The sequence below is a fragment of the Lissotriton vulgaris genome, chromosome 11 (genome assembly GCF_964263255.1).
Source record: "Lissotriton vulgaris chromosome 11, aLisVul1.2, whole genome shotgun sequence".
NCBI classification, from domain to species: domain Eukaryota; kingdom Metazoa; phylum Chordata; class Amphibia; order Caudata; family Salamandridae; genus Lissotriton; species Lissotriton vulgaris.
Genome location: NC_141699.1, coordinates 659,807,639 through 659,835,572, shown reverse-complemented (window position 1 = coordinate 659,835,572; position 27,934 = coordinate 659,807,639). Strand labels below are relative to the sequence as shown.

Sequence of the window (27,934 nt, the reverse complement as noted above, 5' to 3'; positions counted from 1 at the left end):
GGGCACCAGAAACACCACAGAAGCCAGGCACCCCAGCACCTGCACCCACAGGACCGTCGAGGAGCCCCCGGGACCACAAGGCCCGAACCCACGAAGGAAGAGAGACCAGGTGCCCGCCGGACAAGGGACCAGGGCCGAGCAAAGCCAGAAATGAGCACCGACAGGGGATCAGAGAAGACAAACCCCGGGACACCAAAAACCCAACCACCGGAAGAAACATCCGCAAGAGGTCGACCAGTGACGGAGTAAGGAAAACCCCCTCCGCAAGAAGGAGAGCCTGAGAGCACCCATACAAGCGGGAAGACCCAGGGTAAAGGACAGAGGCCGAAGGGGAAGGACGCCACATGGAAAACGGGCACATCCCACAGAGAACCGCTGGAAACGCAGCAAGAAGCAGCGACAGGGACGCGGAGAGAAGCGCCCCCAAAACCCAGGGCACGCCATAAACTGGCAGGCAGGGCCCGCGGAAAGACGGCACGAAGGACCAACACGCGGAAAGGAATGGACCGAAACCAGGAGCAGACCCCCAGGAGAACCAGAACGGCACAAAGCCGCAGGACACCCCAGCCCCAGCAACAGAAAGGAGCGGGCCCCAGACCCGAGTCCCTCAGACAGGAACCCAGCAGACGGAGCACATGGCAAGCAAACAGGACACCCAGTCCCGCAGAGCCACCCAGCAGGAACCGGAGACAGTCACCGGAGGCAGCCGAACCCCCGACCAGGAGGAACCCGCACCAAGCCGGCCCAGCACCCACGACCCACAGAACCCAGGACCCCAGGAACAACAGAAACGGCCCGCAGCCACTGAGGAGGAAATGCCAAAGACGAACACCCACAGTCAGGGAACCGACCTGACAACAGCGACAGGGTCCTAACAGGTCCTGGCACACAAACAAGGAGGCAGCAAGCCAGGGCGAACAAAACGGCGCCCCTCCGAATGACGGAAGGAGACACCTATAGTGGGGACGACGGAGAGGACCCAGTGCAAGACACGCGAGAAAGGCAGGACGCCCCATTCGCGGCAAGGTAAGCAGGGGGCCCAAGCGGCGACACCCAGCCACCACAAACAATTGCCCCCAACGCCAAGAAACCCAGCACCAAGGAGGGCACAGAAGAGGCAGAGGACAGGCCAGCCCCCAGCGCCACCGCAGCATCCAATCAGAACAGACCCACCAAGCAGCGCCACCAGGACAGGTACCAACAGCCCAACGGGAGGAAAGGGGCGACTCCCACAAAGAAGCAAAGCCACTGGAGGAAGAGAAGGACTCGCCACACCGAAGAGAAAACCCCCGACGCAAACTAAGCGTGTAGAGAAGCCTGAAACAACAGAGGATCCAACACAGCGCCGAAGGAATACGGAGGGCTGAGGAGAGACCGCACACGGCAGGTCCCGCAGGCAACCAACAAGCAACTGTCAGCAGGCCAGCACCACAGTGGACAAAGCCACAAGCACAAAGCACACACAACCAGTACGAGCAACGCACGCCACTCTCATCGCACCAGGCCCCCACCCCGGGACCAAAGGGCAAGGCCAACCGGGAGGGCTAGGAACACCAAGGAAAGAAACCCACAGTCCCAGCCCAGCAGGAAAGAGAGCACAAGAGCCCAGCGACCCACGTCCTGAGCGCCCACCACCCTGGAGCCACAGACAGCGCCAGTGGCGGGAGAAGGATCCACAGCATCCAAGCACCCAGACGGGAATCAGCCGCCCACAGGATCCGCTGGATGAAGAGGGGACAGAAGGCAGCAACAGAACCTCCAAACTCCAGAACACAGGACAGAGCAGCCCCAATCCAATATAGCACCAACCAGACATGAGAGGCAGAACACCCCCCACGGAACCCAGGCGACCAGGGCGCCCAAAGGGAGACCGGAGTCCCAGCCGCAGAGGAAGAGGACATCAGCATGCCCCCACCAACCCCAAGCGACCCAGTGGCAGACAGGCCACCATATTCCTAAGAATCAGGAGCACAGGCAGGACACGAACCCTTCATCCAGAAAAACGCAGCGCCAAGAAAGGCAAAAAGAATACCCGCCGAAGCACAGCACCAAGGCAGGCATCACATAAAGACAAATGCCCAAGCATTGGAAGGGGAAAAACAACCGAAAACGGGCAGAACCCCGTCCTACCTGGCCTCCAGGAAGACAGCATACCGGGAGGAGGCAGTCACACAGCCCGACTCGGAAACGCAGCCCCAGCCACAGGAGGACCATCCGACACCGGCGAGGAGCTCCAAGCCACCGCTCCGCCCCACACCACGAGGGCGACGAGGAGAGGAGGCACCGCCAGGAGAACGATGCAGAGGGCACCGCCGTAGCAGAGAACCAGACCGAAGACTCCCCGGCACCGCCACAGGGAGGAGCTGAAAAGGTAAGTCCCACTAGGGAGACAGAAAAAAACAGGTGGAGGTGGGGGCGGGCAGAGTTTTTATGCTGGGGGTGGGTCTGTGTGGGAGGCGGGGCCTCAATTGTGCTGAAGGAAGGCGAGGGAGGGACGGGAGGTAATGACCCTTATTGTATTGTATTGCATTGCATTTATATAGCACTTACTACCACTATGTGAAGTGCTGAAGTGCTTGCCTACATGAATAGAATTCTACACCACATGAGGTGTGTAGCTGAAGAATGTTGTTTGAGTTTTGACCCTATGTGAGAAGGGGTTTCATGTTGTACGTGATCACCACTGAGGTGTGGTTATCGTGTTATAGGACGCAGCATTTAGCAATGTGTTGGATGATGAAGGGTAAGAGACAGATGCACATTTTTATGGTTTTCAGCAGGATATTTACCAATTACCATCATTAACAACATAAAATAATGGAGTGTGCTCACCTACATTTTTCTTAATAAAAAAGTGTCCAAAAAAATGTAAAAATAATTCTCCTAATTTCATTTATCTTCAGAAGTTACTTCATCATATTTGGAAGTAAAAAGCAGACATGAGAAAATTTGAATAATTTGAAAAACTCAGCACCTAGCAGAACACAAGAACATGGCAACCCAAGTGCAAAACATGACAGTTCATTTTAGCTGCTTTACCATCTGCTGTACAAGCCTTCGCCGTGCAACAACGCTCTACATTTCTAGTCTACAGTTCGCAGGGTGCAGTTATGTTACTTTACACAATATGCCAGGGGAACAAGCCGCCTGGGTCTTTTCATCCCACATCGTGAGTTAAGTTGACTTCAAAGCCTGCTGTTACCTGCCAGTGGTCACGTCCCACACCGACACCGTGTGATCGAAAGAGCCTGTAATCACCCGCTCTCCGGTCGTGTTAAAGGACAACGAGATAATTTCAGCAGAATGTCCCTGTTAGAAAGATAATTATACTTGAAAACAGATCTCCTTTACAAGAGGTCTAATGAACTAGAATAACTTAATATTAATCTTGTGCAATAGTCAATGCTTGAAATGGCTATAAGAGTACAGCGTGGTCGTTCTAATTATCATTCCGAGGAAACGAGGAAAAATGAGTTCATTAATGTTCAATAAAGACGATTAAACTTGAAACGTTAATATTTAGTCAATTACATTGCATAAGCCGCATAGACATTAGCAGGGTAAGATCTAGAACAAAATATTAACCGTGATACAAAGTCACTGAAGCTATAATTACTTTTGAGCAGCCTTTGTGGAGGGAAAAATGGCAAAAAAGAACATTTGTAGAACTAGATTTCTGCGCCTGAAGGTTCCCTATGGAAGCTTCTTAAAGCTGAGCCCCCTAACTCAAGCCCCGCTACGCGGGTCCCACGTGACAGCAACACTGCTGCTTCGTTTTTGTTATTTATCCGCAGTAAAGGGAAATATTGCGTGGTATAGCGTGACAGAGCACAAGATGATGTTCTCACAGTTCAAAAGATAATTGTAGAATAATCACGGCAGGAGGGAAAGCTTACAAAGGTAGTTTGAGAGGACCTTACTAAGGACTTTTATTTTCATAAACAAACTCCTTTTGTGCACCTTTGAGCACAACATTTGCAAAATGACAAATTTCCCTAATTCGTGTAGTGCCCCTTTCTTGTTTCCAATGTTTTCATTCAAGGTTCTTATAGAATGTGACTGACAGAATTGGTTCCCTTGGAATCCATCTCGGCTGTTTGTACAGGTCTGTGAGGCGAGCTGATGGTCCAAGGAATCTGTGAATAATGAACTTTTTAGCTCTGGGTGATTTGTGCTCCTCTGAATGAGCTTGGTGTCAGCCCTGGGTGTGAGTCTTCTTCACCAGTACACTGTTCCTTAGCAGGGACTTCTCATCAAGCATGATATGGAGAGTGGAGAATTGAAGCAGGAAGAGAAGAGGCACAAAGTGTGCCAGGACCAGAACATCCGCGGCCTGCGCAGGTAAGAGTGGAGGGCGTTGGGGGCGCCGGGTGGAAGGATTTTGACGGACTAGGAAAAATTATTTTTTTTGTTCCTTGTGGTTGTCTGTCGAATCCCAACCCGGCCCCACCGCTATTACCTGCACGGGATGTGGCTGGACCACTAAAATGCAAGTGATGGAGAGTCTGAATTGTTCTGTGGTTCCAGCTGAAACATGCCATACTATGGTTGGGGGAGCACAAGACCAGGGTTTACTCTCACAGTGATGCACATGGCACAGCAAGTGCATTACTGAGGCTGAATACATTGAAGATGTTGAGTAAATGGGACTGAACAACACAAACTAACAACGGGAGAGTAAGGGTATGACTGTTCACTCTCAAGCCCCTACTAAATTATTATTAAACAACAGAAGAGTGAAAGGGCAACAAACAACCTCAAATAAGTATGTGAGGTGAAAGGGAAACAAACAACCTCAAACAAATATGTGAGGTGGAAGGGAAAGAAAGATAAGGAAACTCAACATATATAGAAAGTTGTTTAAGAACCCTCACTCACCAACCTAGTGGTGACATGCTTCATCACTGGGTTCCCACTGGAAAGACCTAATGTCTTTCCAGTGTGCTACAACGCCTGTTTACAGCGGAGCTGGTTCTTGTGTGTGTGGAGGAGGTGAAAAAGCCAAATTGTGCTAAGTGAGTGCAATAAGGTGAAAAAAATTATAAAAAGTGCAAAGTCGTGACTGTCAACTATTTTATTAATAGTCCGATCTGCACTGGTTGAAAACAGATATGAGTGGACTCATAGGGTTAGTCTCATTTATTAGAGACCCCTAGTCCGCAGTGAATACAGATTTGGTCGACATGTTTCTGCTTTTGGGAGCCCGAGTCGCTCAGCTTTCTTCAGGACCATATAATGTGATCCTCCGGTGGTATACACGCCCTAAGGTGCACCCTGCCGTGAGGATATAGTGTTAAAAAGAAGAAAAAAGTTTATTTCTTATTATACTTACGGCTCAAAGCCGTTCAAACCCAATCAGCAATTTGCTAGGGTCAGGTACAGGAGGAAGGCGATTTTCTATTCGCATGGGCTGACGCAGTAGTTTTTTTTTTCACGTCGCATATATTTATGCTGACGACTCCCCGCAGACTACCTAGTCTGTCACCACCGCGGCCCGACTCATATTTGTTTGAGGTTGTTTGTTTCCCTTTCACCTCACATACTTATTTGAGGTTGTTTGTTGCTCTTTCACTCTTCTGTTGTTTAATATTAAAAAAAAAGAGTAAATGGGACTCCCACATTCTCCAGAGGGAAATTAGTGTAGTTGAAATACATGCATTCCTCTTTAATCTGTGCACTCTGGAAAGTTAGTGAAACGTATGTGTGTATACCTATTCAACTATGACAGAACCCCTGAGCTTCTAACAACCAGGGTATGGCGGGGAGGTAGCAAGTTCTGAACCTACTCCTTTAAAAAAATCAGAAACATTAAGCCATATGCATGGCTTTCACAATAGAGCATGCATATTTGAAAGGAGAAAAGCTCAAAATAGCCTTCCTCGTCTCAAAGCGCCAGGTACCAAATATCAATTCTGATGAGCCTCAATTGGAATGTAATATTTCAGAGTTAAACTCAGCATAGGCAAGACAAGATGCAGGATACACTTCACACACTAGGAATAAGATTCAATGGGACTTGAAGAGTGGTGAAGCCTGCAAATGGCACTGCGGACTAAGATGCATAGTTAAAGTGTCCACAGTGTCGAGACTCCACTCCACTCCACTCCACAGTTGATAGTGGAAACATGGAGAAAACAAAGGTGATGAGAATAATGTTATGTTATGTTACCTAGCTTTTGTATAGCGCAAATCACCACTGGTCTGTAAGCGCTTTCAAGAGGGAACAAAACACCCAGCCACTAAGAGCTCCTCACAGGCTGAACCATTATATTGAGGGTTTTCAAATGTTTTCTGAAAGACAGGAGCACTGGATCTCCTTGCAAAAATGCGGGAAGCTCATTCCAAAGCTGAGGGAGAAGGACCGACAGAGCTTTACCTCCTCTAGTCTTAAATTTGAATTTTGATGACGTCAAATTCACAGCTTTAGAGGAGCGTAGAGCTCTGCCTGGGGCATACCTCACCAGTCGATCCTTGATGTATTTAGGGGCTTCTCCATAGATGGCCTTATGAGCTACACAAAGACACTTGAACTGCACCCGATGTTCAATAGGCAGCCAGTGCAATTTGTGCAGCAAAGGAGTGGCACGAGTTCTTCTCGGAAGAGAGAAAATGAGCCTAGCCGCGTCGTTCTGGACCACCTGCAATCTCCAAATAAGCTTTCTTGAGAGGCCCAAGTAGAGAGAATTACCGTAGTCCAGCCGGGATATAACAGTAGCAGACACAATGGATTGAAGCGCCGGGACTGAAAGAATAGGTACCAGTTTCCGCAATTGTCAGAGTAGGCCTATGCAAGTACCTACCACCGAGGAAACTTGAGGGGCCATGGACAACTCCGAGTCAATTTTTAAGCCCAGACTCTTCACTACTTTCCCTGGAGTAGGTGCCTCACCCAATTCGGTGGGCCAAAAAAGCTCACACCAGGGATTATTGGGAGTGTCGATGATAAGTACCTCCGTTTTATCATGGCTAACCTTCAGAAAGTTGTTAGCTATCCAGTTAACCGTGAACCTAAGAAGTTTTTTGACTGAGTCTTGGGCTTGGCTTGTGTTAGCCAGTTGAACCAAGAGTTGCGTGTCATCCGCATAATTAAATACCTGGCAGTCTCTCCGCATTAATTCAGCTACCAGAGGCTCCAGGTAAATATTAAAAAGAAGGGGGGACAATGCTGAACCCTGGGGGACACTGCAAGTCACTGGACTGGCCATTGATAACTGGTCTCCCATTTGCACTCTCTGCATGCGGTCAGTTAGAAAAGAGGTTAGCCGTTTAAGCGCTTGCCCCTTAATCCCAAGATTTGACACCCGGTCTAGCAAGATGGAATGGCTGACCGATAATGACAGAAAGAGTACAATGATTCATTTAAAACCAAAAGTTGAAGACTGTGAAGAAGCAGTATAAAGACAACCAATGGGGTAGAGACCAGCTACCAACTTTAACTATACTACGTTCCCATTTAGGTCTCTCAATTCTTATTCCACGTGCACAAATTGAACAGTTGGTTGACCTGGTCTCCACTGGAAAAGTGAGCAGGGCATGTCAAAAAGGTGTAAGAAATGATCTCGGCTACAACGCAGGAAAAGCCCCTAAATGCTATAATGCACATATGTATGCTTGACTGGGGTTAATTAAAATGAATAAATCTAAATATCTGTCCAGTACCCATCCCTGGCATAATCAATGTTGGTGACTAAAGAGAAGGGTGTCTGGGAAACCTGGAAGAGTATCACAATGAACATCAGCCCAACAGTAAAACTCAAGGAAGTTGAATCCATTGCCACTTTGAGAGAATATTTCAAATTAATAGGATGGAACTGAGGACGTAAATAGCAATACACAAGTACCAGGTAAAAACAATAATAGTTTAGGAGCTTTCTTTTAATATCATATCCTACCAAAAAGGGCTTTTCCAAGAAATTTAAGATTTTGTATGGAATGACTATGCAATGTATCTTAAATAAACACATTTCTGGGACCCTAACACATGTGTGTGTGGAACTTTGTTGGGATGTGTACTATCAAGCGAAAATTAAATTCAGACTTTAGAGTTGTAAAAATGATGGAATCAGGGATTTAAAACTTCTGTTGATGCAGTTGCACTACTATACTTTCAGCACCAGTCTGGGTGGAGTGCTTAGATTAAATGTACATATGCTGGATATGATATTATGTGTAAGGAAAGGAGGTATCCCCGACTAAGGTTCCTAAATCGGGATCACTAGAGTGTTTGAGAAGACGAATATTTAGGAACATGGATTTCAAAAGGACGTTGACTGACAACAAACAATACTGACTATGGATAGACGGTACACACTAGAATATATCTGAAAAAGGGAGGTACTTTATTAAATAGTATAAATATTAAGGATCTGGCTTTTTAACATTCATTGTCGATCCAACATTGGTTATTATCTTATGCACTTTGTATTTATCTTGTGTCACAATGCATTTTTAAATAGGAGTATACATTTCATCAGTAAATTCAAAAATTACAGTACATAAATGAATCAAGATGACAGTAAATGTATCAAAAAAACACACATATCAAGAAAACATGGCTAAAGTTAATATAACATTGCTACGCGCGTTTCAGCTGTGAGCCTTCATCAGGAAGCCATGGTATATATTCCGAGTGTAATTGTTTAATTGTATTTTACTTGTATATAATATGTTTTTATGCTCTTTGTATGATTTTTAACTAAATCGAATAAAGATAATTTGACTGACTGACTGTATACTCCTATTTAAAAATGCATTGTGACACAAGCTGCTGCAGAGACTGAGCCTTGCTCGCGGGGCTCCCAAGAGCGGTGGGGAGCCCCGGTGCAGGAGAAGAATCCCTGCGGAGCCCCGGGTCCCAGGAGGGGGCCCGGGTGAAGGGAGGAGTGACGGAGCCTCCAGGATCTACGGTGAAGTCCCGGTCCAGGGAGGGTGCCGGGCAAAGAGGAGCGCACACGAAGAAAGAGCCTCCCCCGACCAGAGCCGGTGAGGAGGACTCCATGGGGGCGACGGCTCTTGGGTATTGTAATGCCCGTGGGGCACAAGTTCAGAGCGGCCCTGTGTGTGCAGTGGGCCGCTCCAATGATGGGCAGAGTTGTTTCCTGGGCCAGAGGGGCCTGTGGTTGCCCCAGTCGTGGGCCTTGTTATTTCAGGCACCAGTGTGCTCCATGAGACAAGTTTATGATAGAGCCTGTGTGGCTCCATCGTTTTGCCTATTGTGTACAGAGCCCTGTGTGGCTCCAACTTTAGGACACATTTATTTACAGCACCCCTGTGGGGCTCCTAGGGCACAGAGATGCCAGGGCCCCCTTTACCTCTTGACAGCTGCGCCGCACCAGCGCAGGCAGCTGCAACGTTTGTGCGCAATTCTTGAGAGAGTCCCTAAGAGGGACAGCAGTGGCCCAGAGGTGCCAGGCCTTTCCCTCACTTACAGCTGCGCAGCAATTAGTGCCAGCTGCACCATTTAGGCGCACAGTTCTTTTGGGGTCTTGTGAAGTCAGGAGTGAGATGCACTCCTTTGCCCCACACTTTCCCAGCTGCCCAGCAAGTACTGGGCAGCTGCAACGTTTAGGTTTGCGCAGTGGCGTACCCTTGACTTTCGCTACCTAGGCAGCAGCCCTGACTTTGTGGACATAGGGCATTTGAGCCCCCTTTTTGGATGGCCAGTTGGCCAGGGGGACAGTTAGATTTATAGGGCGCCAGGCCCTAATGTGATTTATGTGCTAAATGTGATTTTGGTGCTAGGAAATTTAATTCATGTAGAATGTTTTACGCACCCTGTATTATACCTCTAAACTGTGGTTTATGATTATGGGGTTGGTTGGCATATTATGGTTTATGCAGGTGATATGGTGTTTCACTCTGTGATTTATGCCCCTAATGTGAATTATAATGAAAATCTGTCACACATCAAAATTGTTATATTTCGTAATAAGCGATTTCAGCGTTGTAGGTTAAGGTTGAGGTTAGGGATGGCATTGAGATTGTTTGGAGGCTCTTAGCTATGTTATAATGTGGAGTTAGTCTCGAGGATGGGTTATGCACAAGATTACGTCTAGGGTTAGAGACATGCTTTGGGAAAGAATGAGCATTATGTTTAGGGTATGGATTAATGCCAAGTGTTATGGTTGTGCCTAGAGGCATATAAAGGGCCTCTAGGTCTCTATGTTTTGAAAGGATGATGGCATTTTCTAGGGTGGGAGTCTGGGTTTATGAAATACTGTCAATGTTCTATATTGTTGTCAGGCAACAACACCTGGGGACAGGATGTGGTCTGACGGCTAGGGCGGTCGACTTCAAACCTGGGGAACCGTGTTGGAGGCTGGACACCAACACTCAACATCCTGTGATTCTGGGCAAATCATGTAACCTCCCTGCGCCCAACAACAACAAAAAATGAATGTGCTCTTGTGTAACGCAACTGGTGCTCATGTAAAGTGTTCTGATACCTGAGACTTTCGGGTCAAGTTTGTGCTATATAAAACTCCCAAAAAATCAAAAAACACTGTTGTTAAAGGAGAGTATACACCATCTAACTGGCTTGGTGCTGAAATTAAAACTTTAAAAAGAAAAGAAAGAAAAACATTCATCCCATTCATTTCCCTAACAGCCTCCATTAAAGAAAAGTATGGGACTTTTCATAGGGAACATACATGAAGGGATCTTGTGTAAATCTAGTCTCTCACATCTTCAAGAAGGCTTTCAGAAATGCATCAGAACTACACACCAGATTGAGCTTATTTTTCTTAATTAACCCCTTAAGTGCTGCTGACGGCCAATGGTTGTCAGCAGCGCTACCTCCCCAGTGCTGCGCACGACCATTGAACGTCCATTCAGCACTAGTTCTAATGGACAGCGCAGCACTGGGGAGAAATGTTTACACGCAGCTAAGGTGATAAGTTCTCCAACAGAAACAAACATTCTGTATGATTTTAAAGAAACTTGAACGTGATTTCAATTGTGTGAACAGGTCAAGCTGAAATTTGGTCTTCAGGGAGAAAGCATTTCATTGACCATTTTGGACACCGTCAAGCTCCACATAGATAGCTTTCCTCATCGGAGAGGTGTGGATGGAGAGCCCATCTTTACATCAAAGATCATAAAAATTATATGATAAAAGCAGTGTTTCACCTCCATTGCTTTTCTGCTTGTTGAAATTATATAGTAGAGCAACTGTTCCATCTTTGCAGAAATAGGGTTAGACGGGACACAGTGGGGCAAATGGCTTTCTTGCACAACCAAAGTGCCGTACAGAGGTCGGGGTAGAACATGCACTAGCAGACCAGTTGCTCCATCTCATGGCTGAGGGTCCTGCTGACCTGCTAATTATTATTATTCACTTAAAAATACTGCATAGCTCTCACATTCCTCTCACATTAAAATGTAGGTACAACGTTGAATGCATTGAACTGTTATAATGTTTCAAGTCACTGTAAAACTACAATTGGAGGGAGGGAGCAAATTGTTATTGTGATTCTCTTCTGTGACTTATTTTGAACAATTCTTCCTTAAAACTCTGAACGCATGTTTGTGTATTTAGCACATTTGCAAAGAGAGGCAAAGCAGAGGTATGAAGAGCAAATACAGTGTATAGATAGGTTAAAATGAAGATGAGAGTTAGGATTGGGGAAAAGGAGAGAGAGTTGGAAAGACGGGGAAGTAAAGGGTGTGGGAGGTAGCGAGGAAGGGAGGGGCCATTACAGTGACAGAGGTTAAACAGTAGGTTTTTCTTCTACAAAAAAAGAGAGAAGCTAGAAGCTAAGAGCTGTAGTGTAAAGCAGAGTGTGATAACTTAATACTAACGCAGTGGAAAGAACACACTATTGCTCACAATTTTTTTTATATGAATCTAGTTCAGTGCCCAGGGTACCAATCATAATCATTACAGCAGTGTTGTTCAAAATGAAGGCTGTGTTCTTCTTTCAGAAATGGATTCCCGCCCCCCCCCCCCCCCCCCCCCCGCCCACGATTCCTTGAAACACAGAGCTGGACCTGTAGCCTGCAAATGAGCCTCTCATGTGACCCCATATGCATAGATTCGTATAGGCAGTGTTCGCGTCTCTTGGGAGAGGAGATCTGCAAATGTTCACTCCAGATAATGCAGACCTTTGCTAGAGCCAAGAAGTAGCATCCGCCATACGAGTAGCTTATCGCACTGGTGGCGTCAAACATATCATGTGCAATAGCCACTGAGGCCGATGGTTTAAAAGGACGTGCCGGCTGGTTTCACTAATAGTGAAGCGGAGAGCAGACACGTATGAGTCTAGCTTAGAACAGCAACATGGTAAGGGCACCAGACTACAGCCCAGGCAGGGGGGCTCTAGCACACTGAGCTAGGGTTTGACTGCCATGGAGTGTAGAGGTGGAGGTATCCACTACCAGTACTCATCCTCTAAAGAAACTGAACTTAGGCCTTACCCATAGATCTTTATATTGTAGGAACAATAGAGCCAAAATGTTCCTCTTCAAACGACTTCAACAAAGGAGTTTGCCAGCATAGGTGGAGAAATGTTTTTTTCACTTTAAGAATGGGTCCGGAGTCAGGACAATATACCCTCCTAAAGTAACAATTACCCCAAGCATCAATCATTTGTCATACTGTTGCAGCTTAAATTTGTTATGTAAAGTCAACTTTGTTTAGAATGTAAACTGGCCTTTTTCTATCCCTTAAGATTTTTTCAAAGAACCCTCCACATATTGCACAATTATCAGGAATGTGTGGAGGACGAAGAGAAGCTCGAATCCATCACGGTGGCTAATTAAAATATAATTTCAGACCAAAAGCAGTTACTGCATTCAAGTAGAGCCGTTTATGGTGGTCCTTGATCTGCCACAGTGACAAGAATGAAATTAAAGGTACAGGTCCTTGAAAAAACCTGACAAGAGTAAAGGCCTCGAGGAAGCCTCCTCCAGTCGCATCGCACCGCTGGAATAAACTACATAAGAATCCAACAATCAAAGTGTCTGTACTGCAAAGCGCAAGGCTCTGAAATTCCTTTCTTTTTCTACAGTTAGATCTATTTGATCTATGAAAAATCAACTGCCAGAGAAAAGAACAATCAGTTTATCTACAGAAATCAAATGCAATGATGTTTGGATATTCTGTAAGCATTTGGAGTTATGCGTCAATTCTCCTGCCCAGAACTGTGTTTGATTAAATAATTCAAACAAAAGTTTTTTTGTTTTTTTTAAAATCGAGATGTATTTTTTTTTTCTGCTCAAGTAGCTCTACACAAAGATGCAGCGACTACACTTGTGCCTGGTCGGTCACCAGGTATGAAAGGTAGTGAATAGTGCATGTTGGGTAACGTCTTCTAATCTAGAATTTAACTTCCGTAGCTAACGTGATGGATATGTTGTTTTCAAATTAATTTACAACTGATAAATCTAGTTATTGTTTTAGGAAATGAGTTCCAGCAAGAAGCTCGGGAAAGAAAGTTGAATCTCACACGTATTAGCGCTATGACTAACCACTAGGAGGAAGAAAACATACACTTAACGTGACAAATTCCTCTCCGGTCTGTATATCCCACAGCTTTGCTGTTGTGTCCATACTTCCAGTTGCGACCAGCGTGCTTTGGGGGTTGAAGGATAGACATACCTGAAAGAAAAAACAATAACGAAGGCTAAATATCGCATACGGGCAAAAACTTGGAATCACTCCTGTACATTCAATTTACAATATCATACGACCAATCACTGCTGAGAAGAAGCTGTTCTGTCAGCAGTGCACACATATTCCATCTGATGGAATGGCTATATACACCAGGGTTATCTAGTGCCCAGTAAACCAAAGTTGCAAAAACGCGTAATAGAAGCGAAGATGGTCCTTTTAGTATCGAGGTACAACTTATTTGCTGTTTTTGATTGAATGTTCTTTACTGTGAAGACTGAAAAGCAGAGGAAGGAATCACGAGTCAGCAGGCTCTCAAGTACCTCAATCTACTTGGGAAATATATGTTCCCCAGATTCATGCTATCTGGGTTTATTCATCTTGTATTCCTTACAACTCTCCACCTCCTTTAGGAAGGCATGAGCTGGCTTTCCTATTAAATGAATATTAATGAAAATACTCCTGATTCATCAGGAAATGGTAGTTACCTGTAAGAATAATTTACATTAGCGTATCATCAGTATCTCAATTAAATTAAGAAATAAAAAATCCTCTTCTCCGCTATGGCGGAGGAGCATCGCTCCACTGCTCTGCGAGCAGTAGTTAAATGAAAACTAAATTGATAACAACCAGCTTTATCATTTTAGTTTTCCGTTTCCGGGTGCTAGGCTTGGCTAGACTGCCAGAGCAGGGGACAGGAGAAGGAGTGGTTGCTCCACTCTAAAGTGCACATAACTATTTGGCTGGCAGTCTCGGGCAGACCATAACAGTCATGCGCACTTTGCATGTTCAGCACCCAGGCTTCATTACAGCCTGGGGGCAGAACATGCCCAGGCCCCCATTCCCCACCTGAGCCAGGGCTCGACAAATCTAAAAAATCTTACTTGACCTGCAGGTCGAGTGAGTAGAATTTTCTACTAGACCTAACATCAATGCACTCGACCCACAAATTGTTTGCATACAAATTTTCTTCAAACATTTTCAGCGCCAACAACCCAAGAAAACGTTGGCAAACTAAATTGTAAACAGCAAATTCATGGGGATAAAGATGCATGCTTTAAGACCTGTGTCTATTTAGTGGGCCAGGTGTTGGATCATCGATAGACAGTTCTTTAAGTGGAAATAAATAAGTGCAGGTACTCACCACCACTAAACTGTGCACTAGCGGTGGAGCCAGGGGCTGGTCTAGGGGTGGGGTGAGAAGGCAAGCTTAGCATTTAAGGAATCTTCGTTCTCATTCTTTGTAGTCGTTTTATTAGCTTAGAAATTGCTGTCCACACTCATATGCTTTCCCCTTGTCACTGTGCTTTATCTCCCAGGTCTGCATTTTGCATTTCCCTTTTGATATTTTACCGCTCTTCATATTTATCTCCACCTCTTCATTTTCCGTCACATCTCTCATCTCTCACTGCTTTCTTTCTCCTTCCCTCTCTCCTCTCTTTGCTTCACTCTTCTTCCCATATCTCCAAATTTGTTTTGTCCTTTTCTTCTCTTTTCTCTTGTCTATTTCCCCATCTTCCTTAACCCTTTTACTTTTCCATTCTCATCATTCTCTAGTTTTCTTTTACCCATTTTCCACCCTGTTACACACAATCTATTTCACCACTTTCTCGTTTTCCTTTCTTTTCTTCCTGTCGATAGTTTGCTACTTCTCTCTATTCATACATCTGCAGGATCTTTCCCTAGCCTCCCAAATAGCATAAACAGCTTTGTAATACTGGCAGGTTAACAGGCTGTTGTGACGACAACTTGAGTTCTGCTTCACTGCACTCTAATAATTGTGTGTGCTTTAGGCGCAGCAGAATAAACTAGTGCGGGACTGTAATGCAGACCCAGGCTCCATAACCTTAATAAAATAACTAAATGAACAATGGGAGAACAGATGATGCAGTAGCCTGGGAACCCCTAACCAGAGATGGGCCCACCTTGCTCACCCTCCCATCCCCCTCTTCCTTTGCAGGTTACACGATCGGCCATCAGCACCTTGGCTTGATCAGCTACTGTACAATTCAGTAAAAGAACACTATTTACAGTGATTTACCGAGAAGGACCGTACTCACAAAGGACTGAGGAACTGGGAAGTACTTCATGTTGTAGATGATTGCCGGAAATGTGCTAGCTGCGGCACCCGTTCTTAGATGCCACCCCATGACACAGGAATCCAGTTACTCAGCCTACTGGAAAGGCCAAGGCAGATGGTGCTGGGTCAAGCTTGTTGCTCAGACTATTCAAGCTCTAGTACAGCCTGTGTGACGCAGTTAGTTGGGCCTGTCAGTAAGAAATACAACACACACACACACGCACAGTGACAAGGGGAAAGTACACGCACACTGTTGAGTCAATAAATGGATGCGTATTTCTTTTTCCTGGGCAGCTACGTTTCTTTACTGGCTGCAGAAAATTCAAGTTGTTTGACATTGTTGGTACCAATGAATTAATAGCAAGGTGAGCAGAGCCATCTGAGAGGAGAGAGATGGACTTAAGGTGCATGTTTTTACTGGTGTCTGTAGAGCTGCACTGGCGCTCAGAATGGTGCACGTAAATGCTTCACTATCTCAGCCTCACATGCATAACAATGGGCAGTAGCTGCGCCGAAGAGAGAATTTGGCACCAGCTGCGTAGACATAATGCGCAGCTCGCAGTTAACAGTCAGTGAGAGTAAATAAAAAAACTGTTCCATTTCAAAGATGATTGTGTAGGAAAATAGTATTAGTACACTCGAGGCTAGAGGTAGGAAAAGTCCGCCATGTAATGCTAGAGGGGCGGCTGCGAAATTACACACTGAAACAACAAAGCTCAGATTACAACAAAAAAAACATTGGAGTTCATTTGAAAAAAAAGACGTGCTTGACATTCAGCTTGTTTTCAAACAGAGGCTCGGAGAAAATCCACTGTAAATGCAATGCAAGTCACGGCTGGTGTAGGTGCGGTAGGCCCCACCGTCCCGCCCCACAGCACCGGCCATGAATTCCCACCCCACCACTACAATCGGAGCAAGAACCCCTGAACCTGTGGCTGGTGAACTGACCCCATCCAAGCGCACCTACCGTCTAGGGCCCCTCCTCTGTGAGACTGAGCTGACCTTGACAGGCTTTGGCTTACTTCAGAGCACGGGCAGAGCTTCACTTACAGGTCCTCTCTGGATGACAACACCCGGGGTGCAGGAGGAGAACTTCGCCACTGCTCGGACACCAGTGATTGTCATAGTATACGGCCAGTGGAGTGGCCACCTACGGAATATGGCAGCCGTACTGTGCTCTGCGAGTTCACTGCCGTCCACAAATCTTTTCCTGTGGTTGAATGTGCAGGCCGGGGCTTGGAAAGGCAGCTTACACGCTTCTCTGGCAGTATATCTTGCCGCGGCTAACTGTAATCAGCCAATGAGAAGCGTCTAAACATGCGTAGCATACACGTATCGGGAGGGCACAAATTATCTTCTATCACCCGATAGGCTGATTGCAACACAGGCTCGGCCTGATGAGGCCTAGTTTCAATCCGCCAATCAACACCTGTGGTTTTCCCACATTTTCACGTAATCATTTCAGCATGCTGTCCCCTATAGCCTTCTCCTGGCACTGCAGTAGCTGCATGGAAACTCTGGTTGCGACGGCAACAGATCTCACTCGCCAGGCCGGTCAAGTAGGCCTAAAAACTGACTCGCCCTTGAAGAAATTGACTCGCATTTGCGAGCGGGCGAGTACATTTTTCGAGCCCTGTGAGCGCCGATTCATGGTGCTCAGACAAATCACAACGCTGCAGCATTGTGATTGGCTAGGGGAGTCAGGAGCCTGGGTGCTTCCTGCTTCCAAGGAGGGAGAGGCGGCGAGAGCGGACAGAAAGGCAGCAGTTGGCCAGCCTGAAGGTGCATGTTTTTTTTAATTTCTTTAATTAATCACCACCCTCCCTCCCACCACCTCTGGTAAATAGCAGTGGCCACTGCTTCTCTGCAGAGCCACAGGGATGCAGACGATTTTATTTCAATAACGCCTAAACATTTCAGTAGACCTTAAAAGAAAACTGAATGGCCACTCTCACTTTTGATGCATTTTAGGCCTGTGAAGCTCCTTGACAGCCTTAAAGTAAAAGGACAATGCCCCTATGTGTAGGGGTGTAAGACTCCTTGAAGAGCAGTTCACAATCGAGAGAATATATTATTGGGTTGGGCATCTATGTTGCATGATGCCTTGATAGGTTTGGTAAGAGACTTCTTTAGCTGTTGGTAGGAGTTCATGCTTACATACATAGAGAGGCCATGAGTAAGTCTAGTCCAGCTATTGCCTACTTCAAGTGTTAATCATATTTCGGATCATCCCACATTACAACCATTGAGAGAACCAACGGTCAGTTATGAATATGGAGTCTCTCTTTACTGCCATTTTTTGTTACAGCAGTTGAAAGAGTTTGACTGGGGTTCTTGAACTTTTGTTTGCGTGTTGCAGTTGAGGTGGCAGCACTGGCAATGGCCCACTCCCACTCGTAACATACAGGCCAGGCCCAAAGGTGAGTGTGCCAATGGGGAGATTGTGCTGAGAGCTGTATATATATATATATATATATATGAGTACGATGGTCACTAACAGAGCAAAGGCAGGTGGAACACCACAGACAGATCCATCAATATGATCAATACTGCATCTGAGGTGACGGCTGTGTGTGAACACACCAGATACTGAGAGGACCAAAGGGGGCAGGCATGAGACCGGTGGCGTAGCAAGAGTTTTGGGAGCGACAGCCTCTCCGCTCTCACCTACGGCCATAAATCGGCAGCAACCCCCCCATCCCTCCCCCTGTTCTTACCTGCCACGTAAATTACCAGCACCAACGCTCTTACATGCGGCCGCAGGGTGGCAAGAACAGGGACCGCCATGGGCAGCCAAAGGTCTAGCTACGCCGCTGCAAGATACTTAAATGCTCGAGCATCACACATACAGGGAATATGAGATCTCCCACCATCACACTGTGATTATCCTTGACGGAGACTTGCATTGAGTGGGGGGGCGGTGGGGCTACAGGGGCTCTGCGATGATGAGTGCCACTTGGCATCTACTCTAAGAATGGAGGTCTCGGCTAAGAAAGGAGGGTTGGCATTGCACATTTGTTTTGGAGACAGTGGCGGGGGGGTGGTCATTTGAGAGGATTGGGGAAAGAGCACACATTCTGTGAGAGTGTCTGGGATCAAATTATTTGCATCTCACGTTCTGAATTACAATACAATACAACAAGAGGAGCTGTACCGTGAAATGAAACACTACTGAGGTCTATAGCGACTTCCTCTGGAATATGCACTTTCAATAGCCTGGTATGGGGAGATGTAGAGATATAGGGTGGCACCTCACCCTCAGAGGCATGTACCTTCTCTTTGACACAAGACAGTCCTGACACTGAGGTTAAGCTGTGATATGGTCAAAACGAAAGGAGAGTCAAAGGGTCTTTGCCATGCTCTCCAAAGCTGGAGCAAGTGCGTTGTAAAGGAACAGTAAGATGGCAGTCCCGTACGTGGTGCTCGCATTGCATGTGTCTCCAACGGGGTGTTGGCCTTTCGGCTTCATCTTTATTACTCAACAAGCATTTTGAGAGTTTAAATAATTTGGATGTAAATTGCATTTATATAGCGCTTACTTGTACGAGTCATCTTTCCATTCAATACAAAGTCAGCATTGTCTCATCACTAAACTCATCAGAAAAGGTGACCCATGACGCCCCAAGCACTCACACTTCCAGAAAAGTAGGTCCCTATTTCTTGTTTTGGCATTATGTATCTCGTTGTTGGCTGCACCTCTTCAACATATTGCCAGCTGGACAGGAACACAGTCATTCAGCAGGTTGTACCTTGTGACGAGCAGCAGTGTGTGGTGCTATTCTACTGCCACTACATGCATACTGAGGGGGTATACGTATTGCCTCACGTGCTCGCAGCTCAGCTGCACCAATCATCTGCTCCTGACAGCTCTTGGAACAGCACAGCACATGCTCTTCAGGGACTGGCTTGGGTCCAGCAAAAATACCTTTGAGGGTTCCTGAATCACAGTGTGAGCTCAGCGGCTGCGAGCTGCTCAGATATGTTAAAATGTTACTGTCTCGCGCTCCTGCCCTAGGGGTTACTTTTTAAGCAAGGATCACTCTAAAACGTTTTAGAACACTCTACCATTCCTTCGGGAATTGAGCGTTAATAATCTAGAATTTTCAATTCAACTATATGCAATGTAATGTATGCACTGTCTTTTATGGCATATTAGCCGAAATAAAGAATTTAATGAATGAATGAATTCAACTATTAGAATAAGAGGCGAACAGAACTTAAGAAGTATTCCTACAATTTGTTTTCCTATTGCTAGCTTTAAGCAGATGACCCAAACAACTAGACAAGGACAAAAACTGTCCACACGTGAGGACACCCCCACGAGGAAGGTTTATTGCTCTCAAATGGGCATGTCTGCAGCAAACATGGCGTCTCCTGGACTCGAAGGAGTTTCCTTAGAGCTCCACAGTTCTTTTTTTTTAATTCAAAATATTTTTATTGAAAATGAATTTTTACATATACAAGAGAAAAAAATTAAAAAAACAAGCCATTGTTTCCTTTCTTTGGCTGGTCTTGCATTGTTCGGGGGCTGAACATCACATACAATCCTGCCAATATTGCTATAGCACTTAAAACACGTGAACATAGCAAAGAGAGAGAAAAGCTACAATGCGCTGTTAAATGAGGTTGCCTACATAAATTGCTAGTGAGCAGCGCCACCTTCAGGCTCTGTGTGATTGCTACAATTAGGCAGGCTGTGGCGATGTTGCTTTAACAAAGCTCTCATGTGAGTTTACAGGGACACCCTGCCAGCAACTGTACTTTACGTTGTGTTTAACTACGTCTGGTTTATTTCTTGTCTTTTATGTTGAGGCAATACTGACTCGTGGCAGCTTCCACGCCCTTGACAGAGGGAGGTGAGTGGTGTGCATTGCAAGGGCAGACACGCTGCAACAGATCTATCCCGTAAATTGCAAACAGGCAACCCTTCATGATGAGAAATGGTTAAATATATAGAACAAAGACATGGTATTAAGCGAAAGTATCTCAGAACAATCAAGAAAGGGCGAACATATAAGTCATGGTCACGGTAGGAAAGCATTAAGTCCATATGTTTACAAATCAATAACACAGTATATAAAACATTAAAACACATCTGAAAATAACACATTCACGTTCAGTTAAACCAGTGCAGTAATGGAACCAAAGTTCAGTAATGGGATAGATATAAAACAATGGATGAAAGCTTTAGAGAAAGAAACCAAATACATACGATTTCCGCAGTGTGCCCACGAAAGGTGTGAAAACATTTGCCTGTTGTCGCACTCCATAACTTGCAGGTCTTGTCAAAGGATCCAGTGGCAATTTTGTCTCTAAAATATTATAGGAAAAAAAAAAAGATTTTCAAACAATGAACAAAAACATAAGCCTGCCAAACGTATATTTCTTTCCAGGAATACATGAAGGGGGATTCAATGATATTTTCAGCCCGGGCTACCAACAGCTTTAGTGGTCTATAGGAAGACCTACTGTTTCCAATAAATAACGTGCTTACAGTGGATTTTGTGTCAACCACTTCCACATGATTGGGTGTTTTTTCTATATCACAATTGTTTACTCGAGTCAATGGCTTTCCTCCCTCGTGTTGTGTGTGTCCAGCCACGGAGCATTTTGGCCTCAGAGTGTTTTAGCTAAATGAGTTGTTATCCTTCCACGACATACAAGAGGAGGCTGTAGTAAATGGTTTCCATCCATTTAATCCCCCTGGGTTTTTTGTGTCCGGATTACACTGTTTGGGACTTTTACAATGAGTCTCACACACTGCAAATTCTCTAGAAATGGACTGAGAATGCTAACTGCCAGTGTCTGTCGGGTAAGATAAGTTCCACTGCTGCGCTGGTGGATAGAAGGCTCTAGGCTGGGGTGCACGTGTGCTTGCTGAATGTGAGAGACTACCTTCTAGCTAAGCCCAGTATCTGCGCACAGGTAGCCAGGCATGGGTGATACCCTTCAGGGATTAGTTAGTGTGAACCTCCTGTAGGTCATATAATCTGAGTGGGCATTCATAGTGTACATTTGTAGTGCTTTACTGAAATGGCTGTGTGCTCACTGCATTATATCTTATGGGCAAAGCCGGCACCACCGCACAGTTTCACCATTCTTAGACCTAAAGATACCGGTCAGATATCAATATTCGGAAAAACAGTTACAACAAATGCAGACCCACTGTCACTTTTGTGATATATGTACTCCTTAAGGCTCTTGAAGAATTGCTATAATTCCCAGGCTCAGTCATAATCAGATTCTAGGTCTTTGTTCCCCTTACTGGGACAAATGAATTACTCTGCTTGCCAGCAGGAGGATCAAAGACCTCCCCACACGATAGAGTCATTAGACATTGCTTGGTCCAGTCCCAGGAAATAAAGAGGTGAGGAGGAAAGCTGTATGGGCTAATTACATCTTTACACTGCACCTGGCCTGGGCACCCTCAAACCCACAGAAACAAAGGTGGAAGGTCAGATCTCTGCAGCCAAACACAGGAGGGGCTCACCTTTTGATGTTTTGGTGGGAAGGGATCAGGCAGCTGTGTCAGTTAGGGGGCAGGGCTGAGGCTCTCAGAGAAGTTCTTGCTATAGACCACTGGAAGTTACCATCCTTTGAATATTCCAGAAACTGTGCAGAAGGGTTGTGACAGAGGTGGTGTGATGATGTGCACTCTCAGATTAGCACGCAACTGCTACGCTGGAGGGGGAGCAAGCAGAGCTGCTAGAAAGTTGGCACCTATGCAGCCCCAGTTATGGATGCACACAAAGTGCCCAAGAGGAACAGGGGCATCTGGCCTCTAAGGAAAACGTAAAGCGCAGCATAAAGAAGCATTTATAAAAAGAAAAAGAAAATAATTTTTTGGTACAGTGACGTAGTTGCCCATTTAGTACTCAGGTATGAGGACAAAGGAGCGCCCCATAAGACCCTACAAAGGCTTAAAATGTGCCTATTCTTCTGCTGTGGGGGCCTGAATTAGTTGGAGAACCACCAATGATGCTTCTATTGACTGATCCGAAAACTGCAGTGGCAGTAGTGTAAAGATAATAAAATATGTCCTGATGATGAGCCTGTTATAAACTATGTGTGGGGTTGAAACGTCGACTTTTACCAGAGAACTGATGTTGTTGACTCATTTCTGTATTTGTAATTTTCCACATCAGTTCCTAGACAGTATATAGTTTAAATAAGCACTAATGCACTTTATTCACATAGGTCACATTTCACTGCATCGTTTGTGGAGCACCTACATGAAATTTTCAAATTATATTTTCTACTAAAATTGTACTATATTGAATTATTGCATGATTAATAAATTGTATTGATATACTTTACCGATAATAATTAGTTTATGTTTCTCATTAGATAGGAAGGATAGGCGTTCTCCTCTCTCCAAGGGGATCATTGTGTTGCATATCTGATTTATTATCCAGATCCCTAGAATTACCAGGTTACCTTATCTGTGGTATACATAATATTAACCCCTTCGATGCTGCGGACGACCCCGGCTGTCCCACCTGACGGTGGGCTGTGCGGAGGCGGCAGGGGCCCTCCGAACCCCGCCCATTGATTTGATTGCCAGCACCGCGGAGGAATTCGCGCCGCAGTCAACGTGTTAAAGTGAGCAAGCAGAATACTGGTGCAGCAAGTACTGTTTGCAACTTTTTTCCCATTAAGCAGGTACTAGAAAGCCAGAATGCAAAAGCATTCAATTATAGCTGAAGGAGAATAAGAACAGATTTTTCTTTTACAGAAGGTGGTTGTTTAGAGAATGAACTCACCCATAGGGATTATTGAAGGCAATCGCATAGACTACATTTCTGTGTCCCTCCAATGTGTGAAGCTCTTCTCCAGAGGCGGTGTCCCACACTTTGCAGGTTCTGTCATAGCTTCCAGTGATAAAGCTGTAACAATTCAATATAGCATTATGCAAACTAGAAAGACAACCTCTGCAATGTACAATTGAAACACGTATCACAAAAAATTGTGAACCTGGTAAAAATAAATGAAATCTTTCGGCTTAAAATGCAGGATTCAAATGCTCTAAAATAGAACAATAACACTTCTTACGTAGAGAACATTATTTAATCAACCTCATTCATTAAGGCTTACAGACAAGATATGGAGGCCGGCAACACTTCTCAGGCACATAAAAAAATTAGGAAAATTAAACGGTATGTAATGCAGCTTGGATTTGTATACGAAGGCGCATACCCATTTAAAAAAGCAGCATTTGTAACGTGCCTCACAGTCCTAAAAAGGTGATAACGTGCTGTGAATTTTACCAGCCACTAGGTGCCCTTTTGGAAATGTGTGGTTGGAAGTGTGATGTGTGTAGAATGTCCTATGTGTGACACCTTGGTTGAGGTGCATGGGGTTCAAAGACATGCTCAAAAAATGCTGAGGCTTGCAGCTCTGTCTTAAGCATGAAGTTTTGCAAAGAGTGTGAGAATAGAGGCAACCTGTGTAAGAAGGTAGAAACCATCATGATTAAGGGTCATGGATCATAAACAGGATCTCCTTAGTTTTAGGAAAAATCTAAAAACCTGCCTTTTCCAACTTCAGTAGAGAGCTTCATGTCTGTCTGTGTTTCTGTTTCTGTCTCTGGACCCTTCTTAGCGCCAGGACATTCTGTGGAGTAGCCGTGCGCTTTAAAAGTGCCAAGTAACATAACATAACATAAAGGTTATCATTTGTCGACAAATTATAATGCCTCAAGCTTGTAGGCAAGGTTAATCAATCAGAGAAAATTGTATGGAGTCCACCCAGGAACAATAAAACATCCAACCTCTGAAGGTACACTTAAGCAACAAGAAAATACTAGAAGCGAGACAAAAGGTATTCCCTGGAGAGGGGGTTAAGTAATCAGAGCATACTATATCCACTCCACCTAGAAACGACACAAGCCCATCCCCTGGATGCATGGTTAAATGGTAAAAGAATACCACAAGGAGACCACTGGGCGCAACAAAATATCGTAGTCAGTGACATGGAAGTGTGGCTGTATCAGTAAGGTGATGTCTAATACAAACAGGTTAAAGTTTATACCAACAAAATGGTTCCTAAACACTGAAAAGCATTGCATTGCCTAATGAAAAAGAACACATACCTTGAGCCAGATTTATTGAATGCCACATTGGTCAATGGAAGAATGTGCGCTCTAAGAACCTGAAAAGGGAAACAATAATCACTTTGAACATCAGTATCTTGAACCCTAGGCTAAATTTATGTACCTTTTTTTCTGAAAATCTAAATTGTGGGAACATATTACAATTTCTACTTTTCTTCACCAGCACAATTCGGTCAGGTCAACAGCAACCTTAAATCATTGAAAATATTATACAAAAAGAAATAGGACAAGACAGTCTCCAGCTCTTTTAATAACGCTTATTTTATGTTTCAAGAATCAACTTGAGAAACATCAGACAGCAAACTTAGTTTAGTCATCATAGTCTGGGGTCCAGTCGAACTTGTGACTTTCCCTCGTCAGCTCTCTCAGGGCAATGCTGATTATCATTTAATCGTTGATGTACCAAGCACAGTAGCTCACCATCCCCAGGAATGACCTGAAATCTCCCACATCATTGGCAGCTTGTCTTTCATTTAGTGCTGTGACTTTATCTGGATTAGGCTTCATGATGTGGCTGGAAAAGATGTGGGCGTATAGTTTTTGTTGAATTTGCTGGAACTCACACTTGGCTGGGTTTAACATTAGGTTGGCTTCTTTAAGTGCTCAAAATATTCGTTCCAATGCGAGGTCATGTTCTCCCATTGTTGTTCCGAATATTAAGATATCGTCACTTAGTTCAATGTATTCACAACTGGACTGATTACTCGTTTTATCACTTTTTGAAAGATTTCAGCCACTGATGATACCCCGAAACTACGTTGCTTATATCGAAATACGCCTAGGTGTGTGGTAAATATTGTGATGTATCTCGAGTCTTCATGCAGCTCCAGTTGGTAATATCCTTCTGTTGTGACCGTGTTTTTGGCTCTATTTCTGAGTGATGGTGACTTTAAGCTTGCTACCATCCTAGATCCTTATTCTTAGCTTGTTTTGGTCCTTTTAGGCCTCTTTTCAGACCCAGACGCATAAACTAGAGGATAGCTGCTTTATATGATGATAGATCCCTTATTCTTGACTCTAATCCATCTATTGCCTATTGGCTTTGACATAATTATGTGTCCTTTCATCATCCTACCTATAGTAGAGGGTGGATCCTGTAGTCCTGACTTTATATTACATATTGGTTTGGTTTGTGTATGTATTCTGATAGAGTTAAGTCCTTTTCGGGCCTACAAGGCCCAGAACTAGAGAGACTCCATTTTGCTTTCTGTCCCTGCAGACTGAGATGCTTGCAGGGTAAAGGTGATGTTTTAGTTATGAGGTGTTGTTCACTTGGAGAGAACCGGCCTGGGCCGGCCCTTATCGGTAGACTGTATTATTCTTTGTGACGAAGACACCACAAAAGGCCGGCCGGCTGGGTGTGTGTCCTTGACGCTGAGTGGTGCAGGGATCTGATGGGCGGCAGGCTGATGACTGGAACTTTCCATGAGGAGAGAGCATTCCATATTAGTGAAGTGCAGAAGAGGCGGAGCAGTCAGTTGAAGCTGGAGAGAGAAGTGAGTTGGTGTTTGGAACAGAGAGAAGTCAGTCAGTGAGTTGGAACCAGAGAGAGACAGAGCGACAACCCATATCCAACAGTAAGGGAAGCGTGGACATGCTATGGGGAAGTGACATTAAGTCCTTTAAAAATGTATTTTAGGAGATGGTCAATAGACCCTAATCCCCAAAGTTCAGCCCCATAAAGGGCTGCACTAACTCCCCTTGCTCTATAAATATCTAGGACAGGGGCTATAGGCCTAAATGTGGATGAGCGTTGCTCTTTGATCAGTGCCCCCACAACCCTTTTGTGACCCAGCAACATTTTCTGGAGATGGGGGCTCCACTGCATAGAGTCAGATAAACGAATACCCAAATAGTCAAATTCCCGTACCCTTTCCAAGGGCCCAAGGTTTAAAGAAGGAGGGCGACCAAGCTTCCTAGGGCGGTTCAATACTAAATACTTGGTTTTATCCGTATTGATTTTGAGGCCCCTGCTATTTACAAAAAGATTGAAAATTGTCCAAGAGGCTCTGTAGGCCCATCGGGGACTGTGAGATGAGCAGGGTGTCGTCAGCGAAAAGGAGCGTGGCTATTTTCTTTCCCGCCAAGGAGGGGGCGTCCGATGGTTGATTTAAAAGATGCTCCACCACCCCAATCTTGTGGATGCAAACGGAGTAGGTCCCCCGGTAGGCTATCAGGGCCTGCTGCTTTGTTTGGCACTAAGGATTTGATCACATCCTCCACCTTCTTCGATGTAAAAAGTAGCGCCTCACTTGCCTCAAGGAGGTCCAAAGCAGGAGATGTAGTCGGCCCCAACCCCTCGGCAGGATGGGTGGAATAAAGAAGAGAGAAGTGATCAAACCATGCCTGCCCCGTGATGTTACATGTAATAAGGGTACAATCTGGCCTATTCCTGGTCCTTACCAAGTTCCTGAAACCTCCAGCATCCCTCCTTTCGCTGGCAACCTTTAGATCACACCAAAACTGATCATCCCAAACCCTCCTAGCTTCCCTAATGGTGAGCCTATAATTTTTCCTGGCGGTCCGAATCAGCGCAGAGTCTTTTAGCTTGACTGCCTTCACTAAAGGCTGTCTTGAATCGTTTTTGGCCACTACAGGTGTGGCAGGGTATACTCAGACATGAGTCCCTTGCTCACTGCACCATCAGGATTCAAGCAAGCCGGGCCGACGACGGCTGAAATGCCAGAAACCGGTCCCCGGAAGCTTGTCTCCTTTCCGGTGAAGAATTGGCTTGGTAGTTTGGTCTGCCCTGTTCCCATGATGCACTGGGCCAGGGACAGACTAATTTGCATATAGCCAGGTTCTGAGCTGGGATGGTGCAGTGAGCTAAATAACGGTGATGGATCAAGCCCTGATCTTTGGACTGGGTAAGAGTGGTCTGCTTAATTCAGACACTCTGTTCATCACCACCCCCTTTTTTTGAATCGTCTTTGACGTCCTGCACTTTTTGGAAAACCACCCCGGATTGTGTTTTGGTTTCTGGTCCCCCTTGGCGTGCGAGTCCCTACATGGTTTTATAAGTAGGCTTCCCAAGGCTTCAATGGTAATACAAAAGAAGCAGAGAACCTCAGGCGGGGCCAAGATGGAGGTGTCCAACCTGGATACTGCCCCTTCAATCAGGGCCCCCAAATTT

General features: G+C 45.3%; 1 protein-coding gene across 1 annotated transcript in view; it reads right to left on the bottom strand.

Annotated features, from left to right (window-relative positions):
• The window catches only part of DAW1 (dynein assembly factor with WD repeats 1), a 242,789-nt gene that overhangs the window by 104,093 nt on the left and 110,762 nt on the right, over positions 1-27,934 (bottom strand). The window contains exons 4-8 of the mRNA XM_086944817.1: positions 24,781-24,839; positions 23,453-23,575; positions 20,902-21,001; positions 13,490-13,597; positions 3,203-3,309 (exon numbers count right to left, since the gene is read on the bottom strand). Coding sequence (XP_086800943.1) covers positions 3,203-3,309; positions 13,490-13,597; positions 20,902-21,001; positions 23,453-23,575; positions 24,781-24,839 — 497 coding nt within the window. The remainder of the gene's footprint in view (positions 1-3,202; positions 3,310-13,489; positions 13,598-20,901; positions 21,002-23,452; positions 23,576-24,780; positions 24,840-27,934) is intronic.